Consider the following 21991-nt stretch of genomic DNA (forward strand, 5'->3'; position numbering starts at 1 on the left):
GGAACAACTCAATTGAGAAGTCTTCAGTGACCAGAAGCTTCCAGCCACTACAGTTTTGGCACTCAGTGTGTGTCTTCCAGGTAAAAGGATATTTGCTTCCATATCATTATTTTACTACATTTGAAAGGTGGTCTTTGGTGTATTTGACCTCCATTAACCCTCTGAAACTGTTTCTTTGAGTGGCTCCTGGATCTGTTGCTCAAGGATGCACATGTGCTCGTCACAGCACACACACGCTGACAGTGGTTTCTCAGTATTCCCTGATCAACACAACACGATATGCAGCCGGGGCCGCCTGCAAGTTAACTTTGATGTAAACAATCCTGGATTTAAAATACTTTAAAAAGCGGTGACTGTTTTATAAATGGGTTCCACATTCTGCTTGTACAGGTGGAGGATCCAAGAGTACACAGGATATGTTTTAGTGATGTAAAAATAACTTAAAATATACGTTTAGTTTCATAGAACAACTTAGCTGTTATTTGATCCTTTTCCAAATATTTCCTGCAGAAGGACGAGTTGCATTAAGATGTCCGTGCGTCATCCATTTGGATACACACCACCACAACCTATCAGTTATTGTGAGACTGTTGCATGTGTGTTTTGCAATAACACTTGTCTTTATTAAATACAAAAGGACTAGGGTACATGAGTATGCCACCAGGTAACAACTGACTTTATGTGGCTTGTTTTGCTGTGAAGAATAGTGAGTGTTCGAGAGGAATCCAATCAATTGTCCATTCAAACAACAGCTCAGTGCGGAGCTGACAGCACCGTCACGCGTGTCCTTTCAGCGCTCTGTGTTGTGATCAGACTCTTTCTGAATATTCCATCAGTCTCTCTCACAATGTGTCAGGTTCAGTGTAAAAGCTCTCGGCTCACAAATGGTCAAACATTAAATAAAATGATCACTAGTGTTGTTGCACTCAAGACCGGTCTGGATATTAACTCGGCCTCGCTCTCTTAAAGGTCCCCTATTACACTGTTTCTCATCAGTATATCACAGGTCTCAGATGTATACAGAGCCTCTCTCTGATTGGCTGAAACACCAAACGGATCATTGCAGCATTACCCATAATCCCCTCTGTTTCAGCCCTGTTTCCAAAGTGCTGATTCTCTGTCTGTTACTTTAGATGAAAATAAGGAGCCCCTCCCCACGCCCCTCTGAGAGAGATTTGGTTACAAAGAACTCAATGGAGCTCTAGGAGGAGATTCAGGTGATAAGGGGGGGGGGGGGGGGGGGGGGTTACCTTGGTTGCTGATTGGCTAATGGTTACACAAGACAAAACATCGTTATGACATCATCAAGTGGCCAAAATCTGATCAGCTCATTTTCAGACAGGTTTTTATAGAAATGGATCAAAAAGAGAGAGAATCTTTGTTCCTGAAACTTTCAGAGTCTCTTTCCACAGAGGGGACACATGTTGATGTAGAAGAGACATGAAGAAGAGGGGACACATGTTGATGTAGAAGAGACATGAAGAAGAGGGGACACATGTTGATGTAGAAGAGACATGAAGAAGAGGGGACACATGTTGATGTAGAAGAGACATGAAGAAGAGCGGACACATGTTGATGTAGAAGAGACATGAAGAAGAGGGGACACATGTTGATGTAGAAGAGACATGGAGAAGAGGGGACACATGTTGATGTAGAAGAGACATGAAGAAGAGGGGACACATGTTGATGTAGAAGAGACATGAAGAAGAGGGGACACATGTTGATGTAGAAGAGACATGAAGAAGAGGGGGACACATGTTGATGTAGAAGAGACATGAAGAAGAGGGGACACATGTTGATGTAGAAGAGACATGAAGAAGAGGGGACACATGCTGATGTAGAAGAGACATGAAGAAGAGGGGACACATGCTGATGTAGAAGAGACATGAAGAAGAGGGGACACATGTTGATGTAGAAGAGACATGAAGAAGAGGGGACACATGTTGATGTAGAAGAGACATGAAGAAGAGAGGACACATGTTGATGTAGAAGAGACATGAAGAAGAGGGGACACATGTTGATGTAGAAGAGACATGAAGAAGAGAGGACACATGTTGATGTAGAAGAGACATGAAGAAGAGGGGACACGTGTTGATGAAGAAGAGACATGAAGAAGAGAGGACACATGTTGATGTAGAAGAGACATGAAGAAGAGGGGACACATGTTGATGTAGAAGAGACATGAAGAAGAGAGGACACATGTTGATGTAGAAGAGACATGAAGAAGAGGGGACACGTGTTGATGAAGAAGAGACATGAACAGGTGGATTTTGCATAATAGGTCCCCTTTAATGTCTTGGTCTGGACTTGGTCTCAGTTAAGGTGGTGTTGAATACAACACTAATGATCACGATATAGTTCATTTCACCTGGTGGACTGGTGATGTGTTCCTTTCAGTCAGGTGATTGGTTATCATGTAGTTTCCTTTAATAAAAAAATATAATGAAACATGTTTTTTAATTTATAAAACAGCTCTGCAGTTGTCTTACCGTGAAGACACATGTATTAGAATATTTGCTGCAAAATCTGTTAACCCCCACTTTCATTACAGGCAGCCATCAATGGAGTGATACCACAGGAGAATGGGATCTTACAAAGGTACACACACACACACACACACACACACACACACACACACACACACACACCCCCCCCTCTACCATCAACTGTAGATCTTGAAAACACATATGATGTTTTAATGTAATATGATTATTTCACAAGTACGAGACAGTGCCAAGTAAATATGATTTATTAATATAGGAGTAAGGATACACATCATTGAGGAGTATGTTGGGCCTGTGACACTAGTGTGCTTCAACAGGGAATATTAGCACATCAAATGTTCAAACAATGCTGGGATTAAATCCAATTTCCAAGCAAAAATATAATTAGTCCAGTTTATTCGTTTACATTTAGACTAAAACAATACATAGAACCGTCTCTATTCTGGTGTTTAATAGTTGAATAATATTAAAGACACTGCATCTGCAAGGCAACTGTCTCCCAAGAGTGGAGATGTACACGGTGTCTGAACAGAAACATATTTACTTTCCCTCAACGGTTAATATAAATACACTTTGCTGATGTGAACCCACTCAAACTGGAGACATTCGGTTAAACCGTTTTACTTTGTGTGCATGAAAGCATGTTCGTCAGTGCTGTTCAGGCTCTCTTGCCATGAGATTATTTCTGGAGTTCCTCAGGGGGGGGGGGCACACATTGCTATGAATGGAGTCTGGCAGTGTGAGCAGCAGCAAACACATTCACTAAGTGGCTGGCAGTGCACTCAGCAGCGATGCCCAGTAAACAGACTCTGATGACGGGGCTGATCTGGAGCCAGTTGGAGGACACGCCAACGCTCCCATCAAAAACACATTTCCCTCCCTGGTGTGTGCTCTTTAGTACGCGGGGTGGGAATTTGAAGAAGTTGCCTTTTTGATTAGGAGTCGAAATTCCTCAGGGCGTCAAAAATATACTGGTTGGATAAAAAGCTGAATGATCTTGTTGATCAGGGCGTCAACTGGTCCCACAGTTTGTCTGTGTGTTTAAACGTCCCCTATCATACTGTTTCTCATCAATATATCACAGGTCTCAGATATATACAGAACCTGTCTCTGATTGGCTGAAACACCAAACAGATCATTGCAGCATTACCCATAATCCCCTCTGTTTCAGCCCTGTTTCCAAAGTGCTGATTCTCTGTCTGTTACTGTAGATGAAAATAAGGAGCCCCTCCCCACGCCCCTCTGAGAGACATTTGGTTACAAAGAACTCAATGGTGCTCTAGGAGGAGATTCAGGTGATAAGGTGGGGGGGGGGGGGGTTACCTTGGTTGGTGATTGGCTAATGGTTACACGAGACAAAACATCGTTATGACATCATAAAGTGGCCAAAATCTGATCAGCTCATTTTCAGACAGGTTTTTATAGAAATGGATCAAAAAGAGAGAAAATCTTTGTTCCTGAAACTTTCAGAGTCTCTTTGCACAGAGGGGACACATGTTGATGTAGAAGAGACATGAAGAAGAGGGGACACATGTTGATGTAGAAGAGACATGAAGAAGAGGGGACACATGTTGATGTAGAAGAGACATGGAGAAGAGGGGACACATGTTGATGAAGAAGAGACATGAAGAAGAGGGGACACATGTTGATGTAGAAGAGACATGAAGAAGAGGGGACACATGTTGATGAAGAAGAGACATGAAGAAGAGGGGACACATGTTGATGTAGAAGAGACATGAAGAAGAGGGGACACATGTTGATGAAGAAGAGACATGAAGAAGAGGGGACACATGTTGATGTAGAAGAGACATGAAGAAGAGGGGACACATGTTGATGTAGAAGAGACATGAAGAAGAGGGGACACATGTTGATGTAGAAGAGACATGAAGAAGAGGGGACACATGTTGATGTAGAAGAGACATGGAGAAGAGGGGACACATGTTGATGAAGAAGAGACATGAAGAAGAGGGGACACATGTTGATGTAGAAGAGACATGAAGAAGAGGGGACACATGTTGATGTAGAAGAGACATGAAGAAGAGGGGACACATGTTGATGTAGAAGAGACATGAAGAAGAGGGGACACATGTTGATGTAGAAGAGACATGAAGAAGAGGGGACACATGTTGATGTAGAAAAGACATGAAGAAGAGGGGACACATGTTGATGTAGAAGAGACATGAAGAAGAGGGGACACATGTTGATGTAGAAGAGACATGAAGAAGAGGGGACACATGTTGATGTAGAAGAGACATGAAGAAGAGGGGACACATGTTGATGTAGAAAAGACAAGCTACATATAAAAATTGAATTTTTCATAATAGGTGACCTTTTAGAGATCCTCTGCTTTAGGACATCTCCTCAATTTCACAGGAGAACAGCGCCATCTAGATGTAGAGAAATATAGCAATACACCCAAACAGCAACAACTGACAATGTACAGCTCTTTAGTGTCACTTTGCCAAGTTAATGTGGAAGTTTTGATCTTTTTAACTTGTTGTGAATGCTTCTTATTTTTATATATACTGACTTTTTGACATATATTGTCTTTACTTAGAAACTTCTCTTCGTAAAAATGGTATTCCTTAATGCCAAGAAAAAACATTGTTTACCTTTTTATCATTTCTCTATCATCTCTATCTCCCCTACAATACTATGTAAACATTTTTCAATAATAATGAGGATAATGAGACAAAATTCTCAGTCAGTAGGGGACTGTGAGCCGTAGGGTCGCCGGTTCAAGTCCCTGAACAGACCTAAATATGGAGAGCGGACTGCTACTTGGAGAGGTCCCAGTTCACCTCCTGCCCTGCCGTGGTGCCCTTGAGCAAGGCACCGGACACCCCCCTTCCCCCCCACTCCCATTGCTCCCCGGGCGCTGTGCAATAGCTGCCCACTGCTCCTAGTGCTAGACTCCTGGTGCTAGGATGGGTTAAAAGCAGAGAACACATGTCACTGTGTGCTGTGTGACCATTACAGAGGGGTTCATCCCTCCTATTCTATTATATACCGTTGTCGCAATATCAGTCAAAAATAATCGCAATCATTCATTTTTTTTCAAAATTGTGCAGCCCTAAATCCTAACGGGCCGTCCACACAGCAGCTTTGACCAAATCTTGAAAATCCTGGAGCTGGGCGTGTCTGACAGCTTGGGGATTTCGCGACCAACAACCAATCACATGAATATCACATGAATATCCCGCCCCCGACATACAAAGCAAAAAAACCCGGTTCTTCTACACTATTGTCAAATAGGAAGGGCTATGATGAACATTTATTTTTTTAACATTTTGAACATTTATGAGATTAATGTTTATGGTGCTATTTTATGCTACATTCCATGCTGGCTAATGATACTGTATATGCTTGCTAGCAACGAAGTAAACTGGATATAAAATCCCCAAACAAGCGAAAACCTACCAGTTTCACCCACTGCCTCTGCCACCTCCCTCCATGCCTGGTTCCTCCGGTTTGTATCCCGGTAAATAGTTCTGGTCGTAAAGAACCGGGTGATTTTCTACCGTAATTTCTCGTTTGGAATATGAGGAAATTAACTGCGGTCTGGTTCTCCCTGCTTACACGCGGTTTGATTGGCTAGAGCTTCTACTGTCAGATTTGCATAAACGGGTTTGATTGGCTGTCGCTTCCAGCTCAGCCTCAAAAGTTGAACATTGTTCAACTTTGGAATCCTGAACATCCTGGAAATCCTGGAAATCTTCGCCTCGCCCCCCCACAATGCAGTTCGGCGACAAGCGAGGGAAAGTGACGTCATCCCCATTCAAAGTCAATGGGCGGAGAAGCGGTGGACAAATCGCCAAAAGCTGCTGTGTGGACGGGCCGTAAGGCATGACAATGTCCAGCATTCAGATGGTTTTTCAAATGTTTTAAGTCACAGACAGGGATTATCTTGTCTTTTCATTAAAGGTCCCATGTCATGCTTTTCTGGTTATTACCCGTCCCCTTGTGTGTTATGAAGGTTTGTATGCATGTAAATGGTCTGCAGAGTCACAAACCCTCAAAGTACACCCTGTAGCGAGTAAAACTCTAACACAGAAAATACCTCCCCAAAACGTCTCGTTGGAGATACGTCATTGTCCATTTGATTCTTCCGGGGACGCATGATGTCAACCGTACCCGGAACGAAATGGACCAATCCGTGGAGCCGCTACGTTACGTCCGCGGAGCCGTTACGTTAAGCCCCCGCTGATTGGTCCAAATTGACCAATCCACGGACTTCCTCACACATTCAGTGCAGGCAGCTCTGCTGATCTCTCCTCCCTGGCTGCAGGCTGATAACAGACAGTTGGGATCGCGGAGAAATTCTCTCTGCAGACCCATTCTCTCTGCAGACCCATTCTCTCTGCAGACCCGTTCTCTCTACAGACCCATTCTCTCCGCAGACCCATTCTCTCTGCAGACCCATTCTCTCTGCAGACCCATTCTCTCTACAGACCCATTCTCTCCGCAGACCCATCTCTCCGCAGACCCATTCTCTCGCAGACCCATTCTCTCTGCAGACCATTCTCTCTGCAGACCCATTCTCTCCGCAGACCCATTCTCTCCGCAGACCCATTCTCTCTGCAGACCCATTCTCTCTGCAGACCCATTCTCTCCGCAGACCCATTCTCTCCGCAGACCCATTCTCTCTGCAGACCCGTTCTCTCTGCAGACCCGTTCTCTCCGCAGACCCGTTCTCTCCGCAGACCCGTTCTCTCTACAGACCCATTCTCTCTGCAGACCCGTTCTCTCTGCAGACCCGTTCTCTCTGCAGACCCATTCTCTCTGCAGACCCATTCTCTCTGCAGACCCATTCTCTCTGCAGACCCATTCTCTCTGCAGACCCATTCTCTCTGCAGACCCATTCTCTCCGCAGACCCGTTCTCTCCGCAGACCCGTTCTCTCCGCTGACCCATTCTCTCTGCAGACCCGTTCTCTCTGCAGACCCGTTCTCTCTGCAGACCCATTCTCTCCGCAGACCCATTCTCTCCGCAGACCCATTCTCTCTGCAGACCCATTCTCTCTGCAGACCCGTTCTCTCTGCAGACCCATTCTCTCTGCAGACCCATTCTCTCCGCAGACCCACCCGTTCTCTCTGCAGACCCGTTCTCTCTGCAGACCCATTTTCACCGTCTCTCCGCAGACCCATTCTCTCTGCAGACCCGTTCTCTCTGCAGACCCATTCTCTCTGCAGACCCATTCTCTCTGCAGACCCATTCTCTCAGCGTTTATCAACCTTTTTCTTACTCAATATCAAGCCACACTTATTGTTTTTACTTCCGCTGTGACTTTGTGTGTGCTCAGGATGAGTTTGGCTGTGTTTCGCTGTGTATCGCTAAACAAGGAAATCACACCTCCACGGAGATCAGCGCGATTCACAACGTCCCGACCAATCGGAGCACACTGGGCTCACAGGGAGGGGGGGGCAAGAGCTGCAACGAGCCGTTTAGTGGAGAGAGTGAATACACGTAGTTTACAGAGATGCTGTATGCGAAACCAATGTGAGTTTGGAAAATTGCACAGTATAAATCTATTCTAGTAGACCTCAACAATGGAACTGTGATCAGTGGAAATGGCCATGACACGGGAGCTTTAAGTCTTGCAGAGGGTTTAATGTATGTCATCCATCAACTCCTGAAAAACTTTATTTGTACAGTAAATCTTAAAGAAAGGTTAATATTGAGGGATTTGAATATGTCACTTTTTTGGCAACTTTTTTTTCTGTAGCTATTCTCCTTGTCCAATTATAAGTTTAGGATCTTCAAATATTAGTCAATGTGTCACTGAAGTGCCTCGTGAAGGAGACGGTTACAATGTGCTTCTGTTTGGGTGGGTTTATTTCACTCTTCTGTACAGAGTGTTCTTGTGGCTGCCGACACTCAACCTTCGCCTCAGGACCTCTCGAAGGTGGCGGCCAAATAAAATAGAGCTCTTTGTCAGAAAGCCTGAGTCTGGCACTCTGTTCTGAGACAGTTGCTGCTCACTCTCCAGGGAACAAAGGGCACACTTTGTTCGTGTTCAGGAGACAAAGAGTGATTATTTACTGTGTTGTGTGAAGCATGGGTCGTACTCAGCCAGCGGCAAAGAAAAGAACCAAAGAGAATTAAGGAGGGGAGCCGTGTGTTGCTACAGTTTGTTGTCTTGCTGTAACCTCTGATGGTTCTTTACTATCAGGTTAGAGACAACATATTTGACTAGCCACATGAAATAGTCGATGCCAATACCAATGAAATTAAACAATTCTCCACATAGAAACAAAGAACAATTCCCTTGTACTTCAACATAAACCTTTTCCATCTGCATGCTGTTTTCTTTAGGGAGTTAAACCGGTCATCATTACCACTCTAATATCTATTCTATTTTGCTGTGATTATTACAATTTCCCTCCATTATCGATATTTTGACAAGTTTATACTTAAACACATCCTAATGTTAGAACTTACCTTTGCCCAATAATCATTTTTGACTAAACAGAGCTTGAAAGCATCACGATATAACTCGATGAAAGTCGCTCCGAGCGTTTGTTTAACGCTTACAGCTAACAGCTAACAGCTAACAGCTAACCCTACACAATGTACTCATGGTACATATGAGTACTGTAACATTTTCAGGACTTTTGCATCAAATTGGTACAGAAGCTTTGATTCTTGTGACATCCTTAGCTAAAAATCATATGCATAGATATTTGTCTTTCTTGTAACATCTTTTAGGTTGTCTTTGTCTTCTGTCCCTCATGGTCTGCCATGAAAGACATTTTGAAGATGTGTGAACATTTAACAATCAGTATTCCACACCTTCACTGACCTCTTCACCTCTGTGCAGTAACTTTTCCAGCGAGGCGAGCCAGGCCGGCATATTCGGACCGCCGAGCCAATCGGAAGCAGCCGATGCTGCGGCAGGAGGCGCCGTTCCCACCCCTTCTTCTTCGTCTTTGTCCTCCTCTCCTCCATCGTCCTCCACTTCAGCCTTTTGCCCCGTCAACTCCGCCTCCGCCTCCTCTTCCTCTTCCTCCTCCTCCCGACAGATCGTAGAGCGCCAGCCCCGGATGCTGAACTTCAGGGTGGAGTACCGGCAGCGCACGGTGGACCTGGTGCTGGAGGAGGGCAGCACAGTCGGTAAACACCACACCATCTCAGTAAACATTGTACAATCTATTTTATATTCTATAGAAACATTTATTAGCTACTACAAATATACACACTGGAGAATAACAGAAATCAAACTGTATATAGTACTTTTTCTCTATGAATCTGTTTTACAGGAGAAATCAAAACAATCCTCGAGACAGAGCTCGCGGTTCCAGTGTCCAAAATGCAGCTGAAGGGATGGAAGAGCGGAGATGTTTCCGATACTGTGAGTTTACACGCCCTTTAAACGCAAACACAACGCATCATTAAGAAAAAGGAAATGGAACTGAACCTACAAACGTTCATATTTTCAATTGTTTGCAATTTGAGTTTATTATCTGTGTTTTAATCCAAATACATTTGATTATGTTTACATAAGGCGCTTTCACACCAAGTACTTTGCCGTACTTAGTTCCCAGTACTTAGTTCAGGGGTGCCCATTACGTCGATCGCAAAGGTAGATCGCAAAGGTAAAGGCAAAGGTAGATCGCAAAGGTAGAGGTAAAGGTAGAGGCAAAGGTAGATCGCAAAGGTAGATCGCATGGCATTGAAAAAAAAAAAAAAAAAGTGATCCTATCATCCATCCTTACTGTGGCATTTGCCACTTGATTGACGTACAGGTAAGCCAGTCTGAGTTGTATTGTGCCATACAGGTTCATGCAGTTATGAGGGGGCCTCACCTTCTCATCTGCGGCGCAATTAGTGTAAGCGCGCCACAGTTTACCCGCCGTTTACCCCACTAGCACCCCCCTTCGCGCTCGCGACACAGATTGGGCAGGGGCGGCCCTGTAGGTAGATCTTTTGGGCTTGGTCATTTTAAAAGTAGCTCCCAAGCTGAAAAAGTGTGGGCACCCCTGACTTAGTTCATCAGAACTCTTTAGTTCTAATGAATTAAGGGGAAATCGCGTTCACACCGGAATAAGTCCCTGAGGGAGGATTAGGCTAATGAAGCCGCTGACGTCACTTCTTCTTATTCTGCTTTGGGTTTACTGGCAGGCCGCAAACAACTTCACGGCATATACTGCCACCCGAAGTCCCCGGCCGGAAGTCCCCGGAGTTGGGGAGTTATTCTTTCTCCGTTGGTGCGCTGGGCTAATGCTAATGCTAATAATGCTAATGCCAGCAAATAAAATGGCGGCTTCACAAAACTTTTCCGAGTTTTACGGGGCGTGGTTTGCAATTCGCCCAGCCAATCAGACATTGGAACCTTTTCCTCCCTTTTTAGTCTAAAAAGGGAGGAAAAGGTTTGCAAAAAAAAGTTCTAGTTCCAGATCTTTTTGGTGTGAAAGAAAAATCCCAGGAACTATCAGAACTATTCCTGGGAAAAGTACTCCGGTGTGAAAGCGTCTATAGTTACATTTTTTTAAAGTTTTTTATTTATTGACTTATAACGTCAATGCAAGTGCTTTGTTCAAAATACAAATCTCCTTGTTTTTACATACAGTATACATACAACACATCAAAGAAGCCAGCTTATTACATGCCTAAAATATCAAAAATATATATTAAAAGCTGGCAAAGATTCCCTTCTAAGCAGCATCTGTGGCCAAGTAAGAATCACATCACTGATCCTCACGGCCTTATATTACCTGTTACCAAACAATTAGTCCAATTTTGATTTACCTGAAAACAATATTTCCACTTCCAACGAAGAAGTTGTTCTCAGTTCTGTCATAATATTCTTTAGGAGATGAAATAAGTATACATTCAGATGTAGTGAGAACACGTGTATTCCCTCAACTAATCATCATCCTCACAGCCAGTCATTCTTAATGAGTTGAACTATTTTTAAGTTGTATTTGTGTGTGTGTGTGTGTGTGTGTGATCAGACGGTGATGAGAAGTTTACACCTGCCTAAGAACAACAGCCTGTATGTCCTGACCCCAGAGATCGCCTCTACTGCCGGCACCAGCACCAGCAAAAACAGGTACACAACTCTCACTCTGGTTTTCATTTCTTATCTCATAATTTAAAATCCTCCGCTAAGGCAAGACAAGTTATTTATAAGGCACGTTTCAATAGAAGGCAACACAAATTACCTTGAAAACACATTAAAAGTATTCAGATATAGTGCAACAAAAACACATTTAAAATCACATTTAGATACATTAGAAAATAGACATTAAAGGTCACCTATCATGCTATTTTTAGGCAATAGCATGATAGCATATAGATATATAAAAAAATATAAAAAACATGTCTATGAAGTGCTTTGCTCAAAATACCAAACAGATCATTCTAGCCATGCCTCATATCCCTCTATTTCACTTCCTGTTTCTAAAGTGCTGATTTTTGGTATAAAGCTTTAAAAAATAAAATAATTGATAACAAATAAAAGAGGAGGGGTCTGAGCTCATGCGGGACACGGCAGCTACTGTCTAAACTAAATGCTGCCGTGATGAAATGCCATATCATGGATGATCAAGGATTCTCTCTGAAACAGTCTGGAGCTCAAAGGCTTTCTCTCTTGCCGGTTATACCACAAGGTGAGTTCCTTTTTACTTCCTGCTTCTTCACACACATGCTCTCCAGTACAGGTTAGCTCTGAGTGTTAGCGATGCTAATGTGAACACCGACCATATTACGTCCAAAACAGTCGGGCATTGTTTCTGATAGCAACGTTTCTGATTGGGCCGTGGGTCCACATTTCAGATATTACGTCATATCGGACGCAAATCTGGATCAGCTCCGTTGTTCCCCGTTTTTAGAGATTTGGGTACGGAGGAAAAGAGAGGGTTTTATTTTCTGACGCTGCGTGAGTTCCCTGACACACCGGGGACACATGTTGATGTAGAGAAGACATCAAAAAGTGTATTTTGCATGATAGGTCCCCTTTAAGATAATATAAAATACAAGAATAAAAGTTACAGTTCAGTGTAAGATATAAATAGTTATTTAATTTAATGAAAGGCAGCACCGATAATAAAGTCTTCAGCCTGGATTAAAAAGAGGTAAGAGTTGCAGCGGACCTGCAGGTTTCTGGGAGTTTGTTCCTGATATTTGGAGCATAATAACTGAACGCTGCTTCTCCATGTTTAGTTCTGACTCTGGGGACAGAAAGCTGATCCTAATGGTTCAGAAGATCTGAAATGTATTCTGGCGGAAAATTATTCAGTGCTTTATAAAACAGCAGTAGTATTTTTAAAGTGAGCTCTAGGTCTCTTATTATACTGTTTCTCATCAGTATATCACAGGTCTCAGATATATACAGAGCCTCTTCCTGATTGGCTGAAACACCAAACCGATCATTGCAGCATTACCCATAATCCCCTATGTTTCAGCCCTGTTTCCAAAGTGCTGATTCTCTGTCTGTTACTTCAGATGAAAATAAGGAGCCCCTCCCCACGCCCCTCTGAGAGACATTTGGTTACAAAGAACTCAATGGTGCTCTAGGAGGAGATTCAGGTGATAAGGGGGGGGGGGGGGGTTACCTTGGTTGCTGATTGGCTAATGGTTACACAAGACAAAACATCGTTATGACATCATAAAGTGGCCAAAATCTGATCAGCTCATTTTCAGACAGGTTTTTATAGAAATGGATCAAAAAGAGAGAGAATCTTTGTTCCTGAAACTTTCAGAGTCTCTTTCCACAGAGGGGACACATGTTGATGTAGAAGAGACATGAAGAAGAGGGGACACATGTTGATGTAGAAGAGACATGAAGAAGAGGGGACACATGTTGAGTGTAGAAGAGACATGAAGAAGAGGGGACACATGTTGATGAAGAAGATGGGGACACATGTTGATGTAGAAGAGACATGAAGAAGAGGGGACACATGTTGATGTAGAAGAGGCATGAAGAAGAGGGGAGGGGACACATGTTGATGTAGAAGAGACATGAAGAAGAGGGGACACATGTTGATGTAGAAGAGACATGAAGAAGAGGGGACACATGTTGATGTAGAAGAGACATGAAGAAGAGGGGACACATGTTGATGTAGAAGAGACATGAAGAAGAGGGGACACGTGTTGATGTAGAAGAGACATGAAGAAGAGGGGACACGTGTTGATGTAGAAGAGACATGAAGAAGAGGGGACACGTGTTGATGTAGAAGAGACATGAAGAAGAGGGGACACGTGTTGATGTAGAAGAGACATGAAGAAGAGGGGACACGTGTTGATGTAGAAGAGACATGAAGAAGAGGGGACACGTGTTGATGTAGAAGAGACATGAAGAAGAGGGGACACGTGTTGATGTAGAAGAGACATGAAGAAGAGGGGACACGTGTTGATGTAGAAGAGACATGAAGAAGAGGGGACACGTGTTGATGTAGAAGAGACATGAAGAAGAGGGGACACGTGTTGATGTAGAAGAGACATGAAGAAGAGGGGACACGTGTTGATGTAGAAGAGACATGAAGAAGAGGGGACACGTGTTGATGTAGAAGAGACATGAAGAAGAGGGGACACATGTTGATGTAGAAGAGACATGGAGAAGAGGGGACACATGTTGATGTAGAAGAGACATGGAGAAGAGGGGACACATGTTGATGTAGAAGAGACATGAAGAAGAGGGGACACATGTTGATGTAGAAAAGACATGAAGAAGAGGGGACACATGTTGATGTAGAAAAGACATGAAGAAGAGGGGACACATGTTGATGTAGAAGAGACATGGAGAAGTGGATTTAGCATAATAGGTGACCTTTAAAGATCTCAAAACTCAATAAATGAATGAAATTGTATTTATATAGCTCTCAAATTACACATTTCTCTAAAGGGGCTTTACATACAGCATACAGTACAACACCCTCTGTCCTAAGACCCCTGCAGCGTACAATAAATTAACGGATGAACAGACGTGCAAAAGCTGTTGTGTGTATACATTACAAAGATAATACATTTACAACATAGGCAATCCAAATGTCAGGAGAAGATAATGTGTTCATATATATAAAAATATGTGTTACATATACACAAGTAACACTACTGTTTATGGTGTGAGCGTAGTACCTAATAACGACACCAGGTGGCAGTATATGTCCAGGTATTGAGAACATGTGTCCAGAATCCATTTCCTCTGTATATTAAGAGACATTTGACCTGCTGGTGCACATTCGTTTTCTCATATCTATTGTGACATTTTGAGAGGAACATCTACCGCTCCATCTCTTGTGTAAATAATAATCCTCCCTTCCCTCTTTGTTTCTTTCACCCTGAAATTGTTGCTTGCCGTAGGGTTGTTTTTGCATCATACTCTTCAAAGACATACGATATCTACACTTCATATCTATTATTTATTCCTCTCCAGGCTGTTACATTAGTGATAGTACCCAGTTTGAGTAGATATTTGTTCAGTCAGCTTCATTAAGCTGCTGTTCTCCATCCAGAGGGTGTTCTGTTCATTTCAGTGGATCCGTGTTGGGAACCTTTCCTTTTTTAAATGTCAGGCAGAAATACAATCTCACAGGTGGCATCTGAACATGTGATTTTCCTTTCATCAGTGTCGGGTAAACACCAGCCAAAGAAGTCATAATTCTTCCCTCGTTTCATCTGAATACTGCGGGGTGACCAAGACATATTTATTCTTAATTTAAATAGCAAGAGAGTGTTGGACTGGTAAAATAGATATACTGTAAATATGAATATCTTGTCTGCGAGCCATATTGGACGGCAGAACGGAAAAAGCAGAAATATGAGGGCCCAATGACAAGAATGTAAATTAGGGAAGAATACAGGCATACTAGATTTATGCTTGATTAGTTTAAGCTTCGATAAAAAGCAGTTAGGAAAAGGTAATACAGCAGGATTACTTACATTATTTCATAAATAGCATACGAAGAAATAGAAAAAAATGATTGTATATTGTTTAAAGTGAAAACAAAGATAGATAGTGTTTGGAAAATAATTAGCAGAGTTATTTAGAAAACCATATTTCACCTGTTGATCACTTTTGAATTGCATCTAACTGAAAAAGGATTAAATATAAGATGTATTGCAAGCTTTTAACATCTCCTTGTGAGGTCCTTTTTCCAGGGTTCTTACGGTCATTAAAAACCTGGAAAAGTCATGGAAATTCAAAATGCTAATTCCAGGCCCTGGTAAAGTTTTGGAAAACAATATTTTTCCCAAAGTGTTGGAAAAGTCATGGAAATGTAACTAAAGTTGCATCAAATATAATTTATATTTTATCTAATCGCCGAAATTCTAATACTATAATGATAATAAATACTGTATCGTATAGTAATGAAACGTAAAATGGCTTTTAACTGACGAGGTGTTTTGCTGGTGAGAGATTTGAGTTGCTTCAGCGTGAAGCTAGCAAGCCTATGTGATTTGTTTCAGATAGGCAACATGTTTCAGATGTAGACCTTAATTTCCTGTTCGATGTTAAAATACATTTTCAGTGGCACCGCTGAGAAAGAGTCATTTATTTGGTCATGGAAAATGAGGTAAAGGTCATGGAGAGTCATTGGTGAAAAAGTGTATGAACCCTATCTTTTATTATTTGAATTCAGGTTTTAAGTATGGTATCATTTTGTCAGCACAGAAAAACTGTGTTAAAGTGTTATTTAGAAATGTTACAGTTTCTTTATATATATATATATTATCATCACTAAATTGTACAAAGCACAATCCCTTTTTGTTTTGTTGACTATCACAAGATTTTAGCCTGGATTTTTTAAAGATTGAATTCATTTAGGGAGGCGTGTGGCGCAGTGGGTAGTGCGCTGGTGTTGGGATCAGGGGATTACAGGTTCAAACCCCACTGCAGTCAGCATGTCGTTGTGTCCCTGAGACACATCACCCCAAAGTGCTCCTGTGGGGATTGTCCACAGTATTGAGTATGTAAGTTGCTTTGGATAAAAGCGTCTAACAAGTCACATGTAATGTCATTTAAATGTATGGATTTGGAGGTGGCAGTCGTTTTGTTTTGTTAAAGTAATCCAGACCTATAGCTGACGAGTTGTTTTTTTTGGATCAATTATGTATTTAGTGACCGGCAGGCAAAGAAAGGTTATTTAATCTTATGCTTGAATTACAATTGGGTATCTTATAATACATGTATTCTGACTGTGTTTAGTTTGAGGTGTTATAAGTGGAGCATGGCAATACATTGCAGATAAACTCAAATAATGCTCTTTCAAATGAACGCTATGGCTATAATTGCACAAGGAATTAGTTTTGGCTCAGTCGCTTTAGAATATGTTGGTGCATATAAATACATGGATCTTTCTCTGGATTTGTGACTTACGGGGTTGGAATTGGATCATTTGTTGACTCTGCTGGCTCCGGGATCACTCATTGACAAACTGAGACGATGTTCTCATTGAAGCCGAAGATCTTTAGTGGCACGGTTAGGGATGGTGTTCGTAGTCTGGCCGTTGAGGTTAATCTACGCAAAATATTCGGGAGATTTTGTTAGCCATGTTATTTAGGAGGGGAAAGTGTGTCTGATTCACAAGTTAGGATGATTTTAAACGAGTTGAAATGTTGTGACAAAACCCTCAAATATTCAGTAATAATTTGATTGATCACTAATTTTGTCTGAAGCTAATATAATGTGGAGGCACAATGTCATCATTATTATATTAGTATTTGTTCTGATATCTCAAGTATTATGTATTTAGTTTTATTAGTGAAATATGAATGTTATTCTAGAGACAATGGTGGTCTAGAAATATGTTTGTTTGAATGTATGGTGTCTTGCAGTTGTATACTGACAGGGAAAAGATTATTTTGACAGTCTATTAATCAACTATCACTTTAAATGCTTAAAGAAAGGGATATATTCTACTCATTTTCAGGTTCATATTTGTATTTATTGAGAGAAACACAGGATTTTACCCTTTTTTCAGACCATTTACATGCACTAAAACCTATACAGGACCATAAAAGGGCCATTTTGAATTTTTTTTTTTAAGTGATGACCTATTTAGATGATTACAGATGCTATAGACATAATCAAATTGCCCTTTTTAAATCAGATATGCCCATTATAATGTATGTTTTGACAATTTTCCACTGCACTTTCCCTTTTGCTATTTTGCCTTTATTAGCCATAGCCATTAATAACATATTTTGCCCCTCTCTTGTTTGTTGACAGTGGATTCCTAATTAAAATTGTACTGTAATTCTCCGCCACATTTCCTCGTGTTAGCAGCCAAGCAAGCATCCACATGTCCCCCGAACACTTGTAAAAGAAGTCATTTGGCAGTTTGCCGCTTCGCCTGCTAGTTAGGCTAAGTGGTAGTTATATTGTGTTGGCAGCTAATGGCCCTCATCTCCCCCGTCCTCTCTCTCCCTCTCCTCGTCTTCTCACTCCCCCACTTACTGCTGTGTCTTTTTAGCAGCGCCGTTGCCATTTCTCCAAGTGTTATCGATATCATTTTGGGTGTCAGGAGCTCATTATCCCGTGTCAGCTATTCCGGTGGAGGACAGTCGGGGCTGAAAGCAGTGGGCGGGGGTCTGTGTGTACACATGCATTTGTGTATGAATGTGTGTGTGTATGGTGACCCTGCTGTCATACTGGGAGAGGATAGGTGACAGATCGCAGAGTATGAGGGGGGGAGAGGTTCCCTGTAGCGAGAGCAGACGAGCTGTTAGCATGCAGCAGTAAAAATAAACTCTGGTCACACTTTAGATCCACAGTAAGAGCAGTTTGTGTGCACTGTTTGCAGATTTGTTGCAGTAGACAGAGCTCAGTGCCAGGAGAGGATTCACAGGCACGCACGTTCACATCGTGTACCAGCTTTCAAGTCTTCCAATAAGCCACTTTTGAGCTGGGTTGATGACAAGCAACTCACAATGAGAAAAGAAAAAATAGGTCTTAAGCCTTAAAAGGTATTTTATTAGCAAAAAACCAGACGGACTGACTCCTAATATCACAAAACTGAATTGATAATTAATTGGTGTACTTTCTTAATTTGCGTCATCAGGTGTCGAATACAAGGATGTCCTCGATCACCTGACGTAAAAACACTTTCTCTACGCAGCTGCAGAGCTTTGAGATTTAACAAAACCCTTTACCCAATCATATATTTAAGTCAACTTGATTTTTAAGAATGAAACACAAGACCCACTCAAATACAGCCGACATGCTTGTAATAATTAAATCATCAGAGAGCTAAAATATTTTGGTTGCTATATTAGATTGCACTTTTAGAGACAGCAATGCATAACTTCATTTTCATTTAGATGCATAATCCAACACCACGTTGGAGCTACTGGGGGTGAAATGCCGCTGTAGGCTTAATGCTATAAAACCAGATGTCTACAAGAACAAAAAAACTGATCAAATTATCTTAAATGATATGTTTTGAAGATTAATGAAACTCCCACTGTCTCCTCTATATACATATATTTGCTAGTATGTAGTTTCAGTGTAAAAACGACCTCCCAAATTTAATTTCACAATGTTTATTTGCTTCGAATTGTTGCCGAGTAAAAATGCAAATGTCTCATAAATGCTAATATCCCTGGCAATGACTTAGTAGAGCTTGGCTTCGTGCGGCACACACGGAGAAACCAAACTGCCTGATTAAATAGCGCTGCTCTGTCATTATGATCCCGCTTAGTCGTCTTGTTTGATTAGAAATGAATGTCCAGGCTTTGGGGAGATTTCCCTCTGAGCACCAATCCATCGCAGGTAGTTATTTAGTTAGTCCTGCAGTAGAGTCAAAGCCCCGGGCGGAAGGAGCTCTTTCTCTGTGGCCATGTTGATGACTGCCTGTGAATACAAGAGGGTGTTGAGGAGGACCTAATCTGTTGCATAAATGATGAAGGGCTGATGAATATTTCAACGGAGCCTGTTTCCTTCGTGGTGTATCCTCCGCTCGGCTCCCGTGTTTACCCAGGAAAGGTTATTTTAATTTGAACTGGCAAAGAAATTTGAAATTGCAAAAATGATTCATTAGGTTTCGTGTGTTTTTACTGCGGCTTCCTCTCCCCCCCCCTTCCCCAGCCCTTCCTCTCCTCCCTCTGTGTGTCAGCCATCAGATGCTTTTAAGGTAAGGTAGCTAGCTAGTTAGCTAAAGCAGCCCTGAGGGGAAGTGTCTAGCAGTTAGCAATGCTGGTTAACTTTGGGACAAGATGGCAGAGCAAAACAGAGCAACGCGTCATCGGTTCGGCATTCTTCTGCTCTGTTGTGGATGCAAAATGTGGAAGAGGTAAGAAGTCCTTCATGACCTCCTCTTAAAGGGAACAAACATACTGTGTGTGTGTGTGTGTGTGTGTGTGTGTGTGTGTGTGTGTGTGTGTGTGTGTGTGTGTGTGTGTCTCTCTGGCAGTGCTAGTTTAATAAGGTCTAGAGTCTGCTCTGTGCCGCGGGGACTCTCAGCTTAGGCGCCGGGCTTACCTCAGAATGAAACCAATCTGTTTAGCCTGCTCCTCTCCCCTGCAAAACGCTCCATTTTCTCTGTCCATAAAGTTAAATGACATTTTCCTCCCGGCACCCTTATGCCATGTCAAGTACCTCCAGAGATGTTTCAGGCCGACCTGGATGTCACGAGTGTGTGTGTGCTGAGCGAGAAAGAGACCTCTGAAGGCAGAAGCAAACACTCAGACATCCACATCCCCCCCTGCGCTGCTTCAAGGGCCTTCTTTAAAGGGGCCCTATTCTGCTTTTTCAGTTCTCCCTTTCCTGTAGTGTTATATGGGTTTCAGTGCATGTTAATGGTCTGCAAAGGCCTCTAATCACAATCACAACAGAGCTGGCTAGCTAACCAATCCGAGCAGACTGGGCTCTGGTTTCAGACAGAGGGTGAAAAGAGGTGCTGCAGTATGAGAAAATTAAGAGCTTTTTGAACATTAAAGCATGGAGACATGACACAGTAGAGACACACAATACTAATATGTACCTAAAAATTAGCATAATATGTCCTCTTTAAAACAACATCAGTGGTGAAAGCAGTCTAGACAAAACTACACTTAAACATATTTAGTTGTTTTGTTTATATATGAAGCAGCAGGCCTCTTCAGACACATGGGACATTCTCTCCTTCTTCCAATGTAATTAATATTTCGGGCAGCTTTATTTGTTCCATGGAGAGCACAATCTAATTTCTCAGAGTAAATCTTGAACAGAACTCCACCCACACGCGCACCAAATGGCTCGTCTCCGTGCCATAAAACCACTGATAAGATGTTCCTTCTTTGCTTGGAAGGACAGAGTAACACTTCCACTCAGTTTACCCTCTATCTCTGTCTATTTAGGAGTCTAGCTGCCTGCCAGCAGTGGCTCGGGACTGTGTCCAAACATAATCATGATATTAGCTAGATCCTTATTTATGTGTCTCTACCCCTTTCCATCTCCTCCTCTCTCACACACATGCACAAACATCTCTCTCACCCTTCTGCTCAGCCCCTATTACATATGCATCCATCCTTCCCACTCCACACATTTCCAATCTTCCTCAGTTAGCTACAACAAACATTACATTTACATATTGATTTCGTAGTTTTAGTCAATGTAAATATGCTGTCATTACAGTAAATTTGAGCTTCTGTTAACATAAGCTCGTCCAGATCTGCGCAGATTAAGGGTGTGATTGCATAATTAATGTGTGCGCTACATATGAATTCCCCCGTCCCTCTCCTTCTCTCAACTCTTCCTCCTCTCCTCGGGTTCTGAGCCCTGATTAAGTGCCTGCTTCGGCCCTTAAGCCTCCCATTGATATTCAGCCTCACAGACCCGGCGTTTGCTCAAAACGCTACTTAACCTCACGGCTTATTGTAAATGAAGCTTCCAAAAGTTGATTCCCCACCTCCTCCTCCTCTCTACGTGAAGCACACAAAGTGTCCGCGGTGCGTTCACAGCGTCTCCGTCACACCGTCCAGAGTCTGACCTTTCACTAAAGATCACGTCTTTACTGCCAGCTCTCTGCCGATCACAATACCACATCCGCATTTCAGACCAGTGGTTACCTGTGAACAGTGTCTTCATTTCCCACCACTGAATGTAATATTAGGGATGCACAATTAAACATACTGTCATCAAAGTCGCAATATGGAAAATATTCTTGAAACTCTACTCCGTCTACTGATTCAATTCATTATTAATACAAACATCGATACAGACAAGGTACTAGACAATTACATTAGTAGAAGCAGGAGGGTAGAGAGCTTATGAATACAATCTCCTGTGAGTCATCATATTTCAACGTTTTGGTCAGGGAACCAAATATCATGGCATTTTGACTGCAAACTCATACACATATACAGTTTGTACATATATACATATACACACATACTTCAGGTTTCGAGGTAGGATTTACAAAAGGTCTTTTCCAGGGCTTAAATAATAATACATTACCAAATCACCATCATTGGTCGTGTCATTGGAAGGTAAACTAAAACATGTTCTAGAGAACTGAAATGAAAATTAAATAAAGAGAATTACAATTATTAAATAATAATTCAATA

General features: G+C 42.1%; 1 protein-coding gene across 1 annotated transcript in view; it reads left to right on the forward strand.

Moving 5' to 3' along the window:
- Positions 1-2551: 2551 nt before the first annotated feature.
- The window catches only part of faf1 (Fas (TNFRSF6) associated factor 1), a gene marked incomplete at its 5' end in the record, with an annotated part of 105391 nt that continues 85951 nt past the window's right edge, over positions 2552-21991 (forward strand). The window contains 4 exon segments of the mRNA XM_034233163.1: positions 2552-2598; positions 9324-9616; positions 9763-9854; positions 11458-11555. Of these exon segments, the coding sequence (XP_034089054.1) occupies positions 2552-2598; positions 9324-9616; positions 9763-9854; positions 11458-11555 (530 nt within the window).

This window comes from Gymnodraco acuticeps, unplaced genomic scaffold (genome assembly GCF_902827175.1).
Source record: "Gymnodraco acuticeps unplaced genomic scaffold, fGymAcu1.1, whole genome shotgun sequence".
Taxonomy (NCBI): Eukaryota; Metazoa; Chordata; class Actinopteri; order Perciformes; family Bathydraconidae; genus Gymnodraco; species Gymnodraco acuticeps.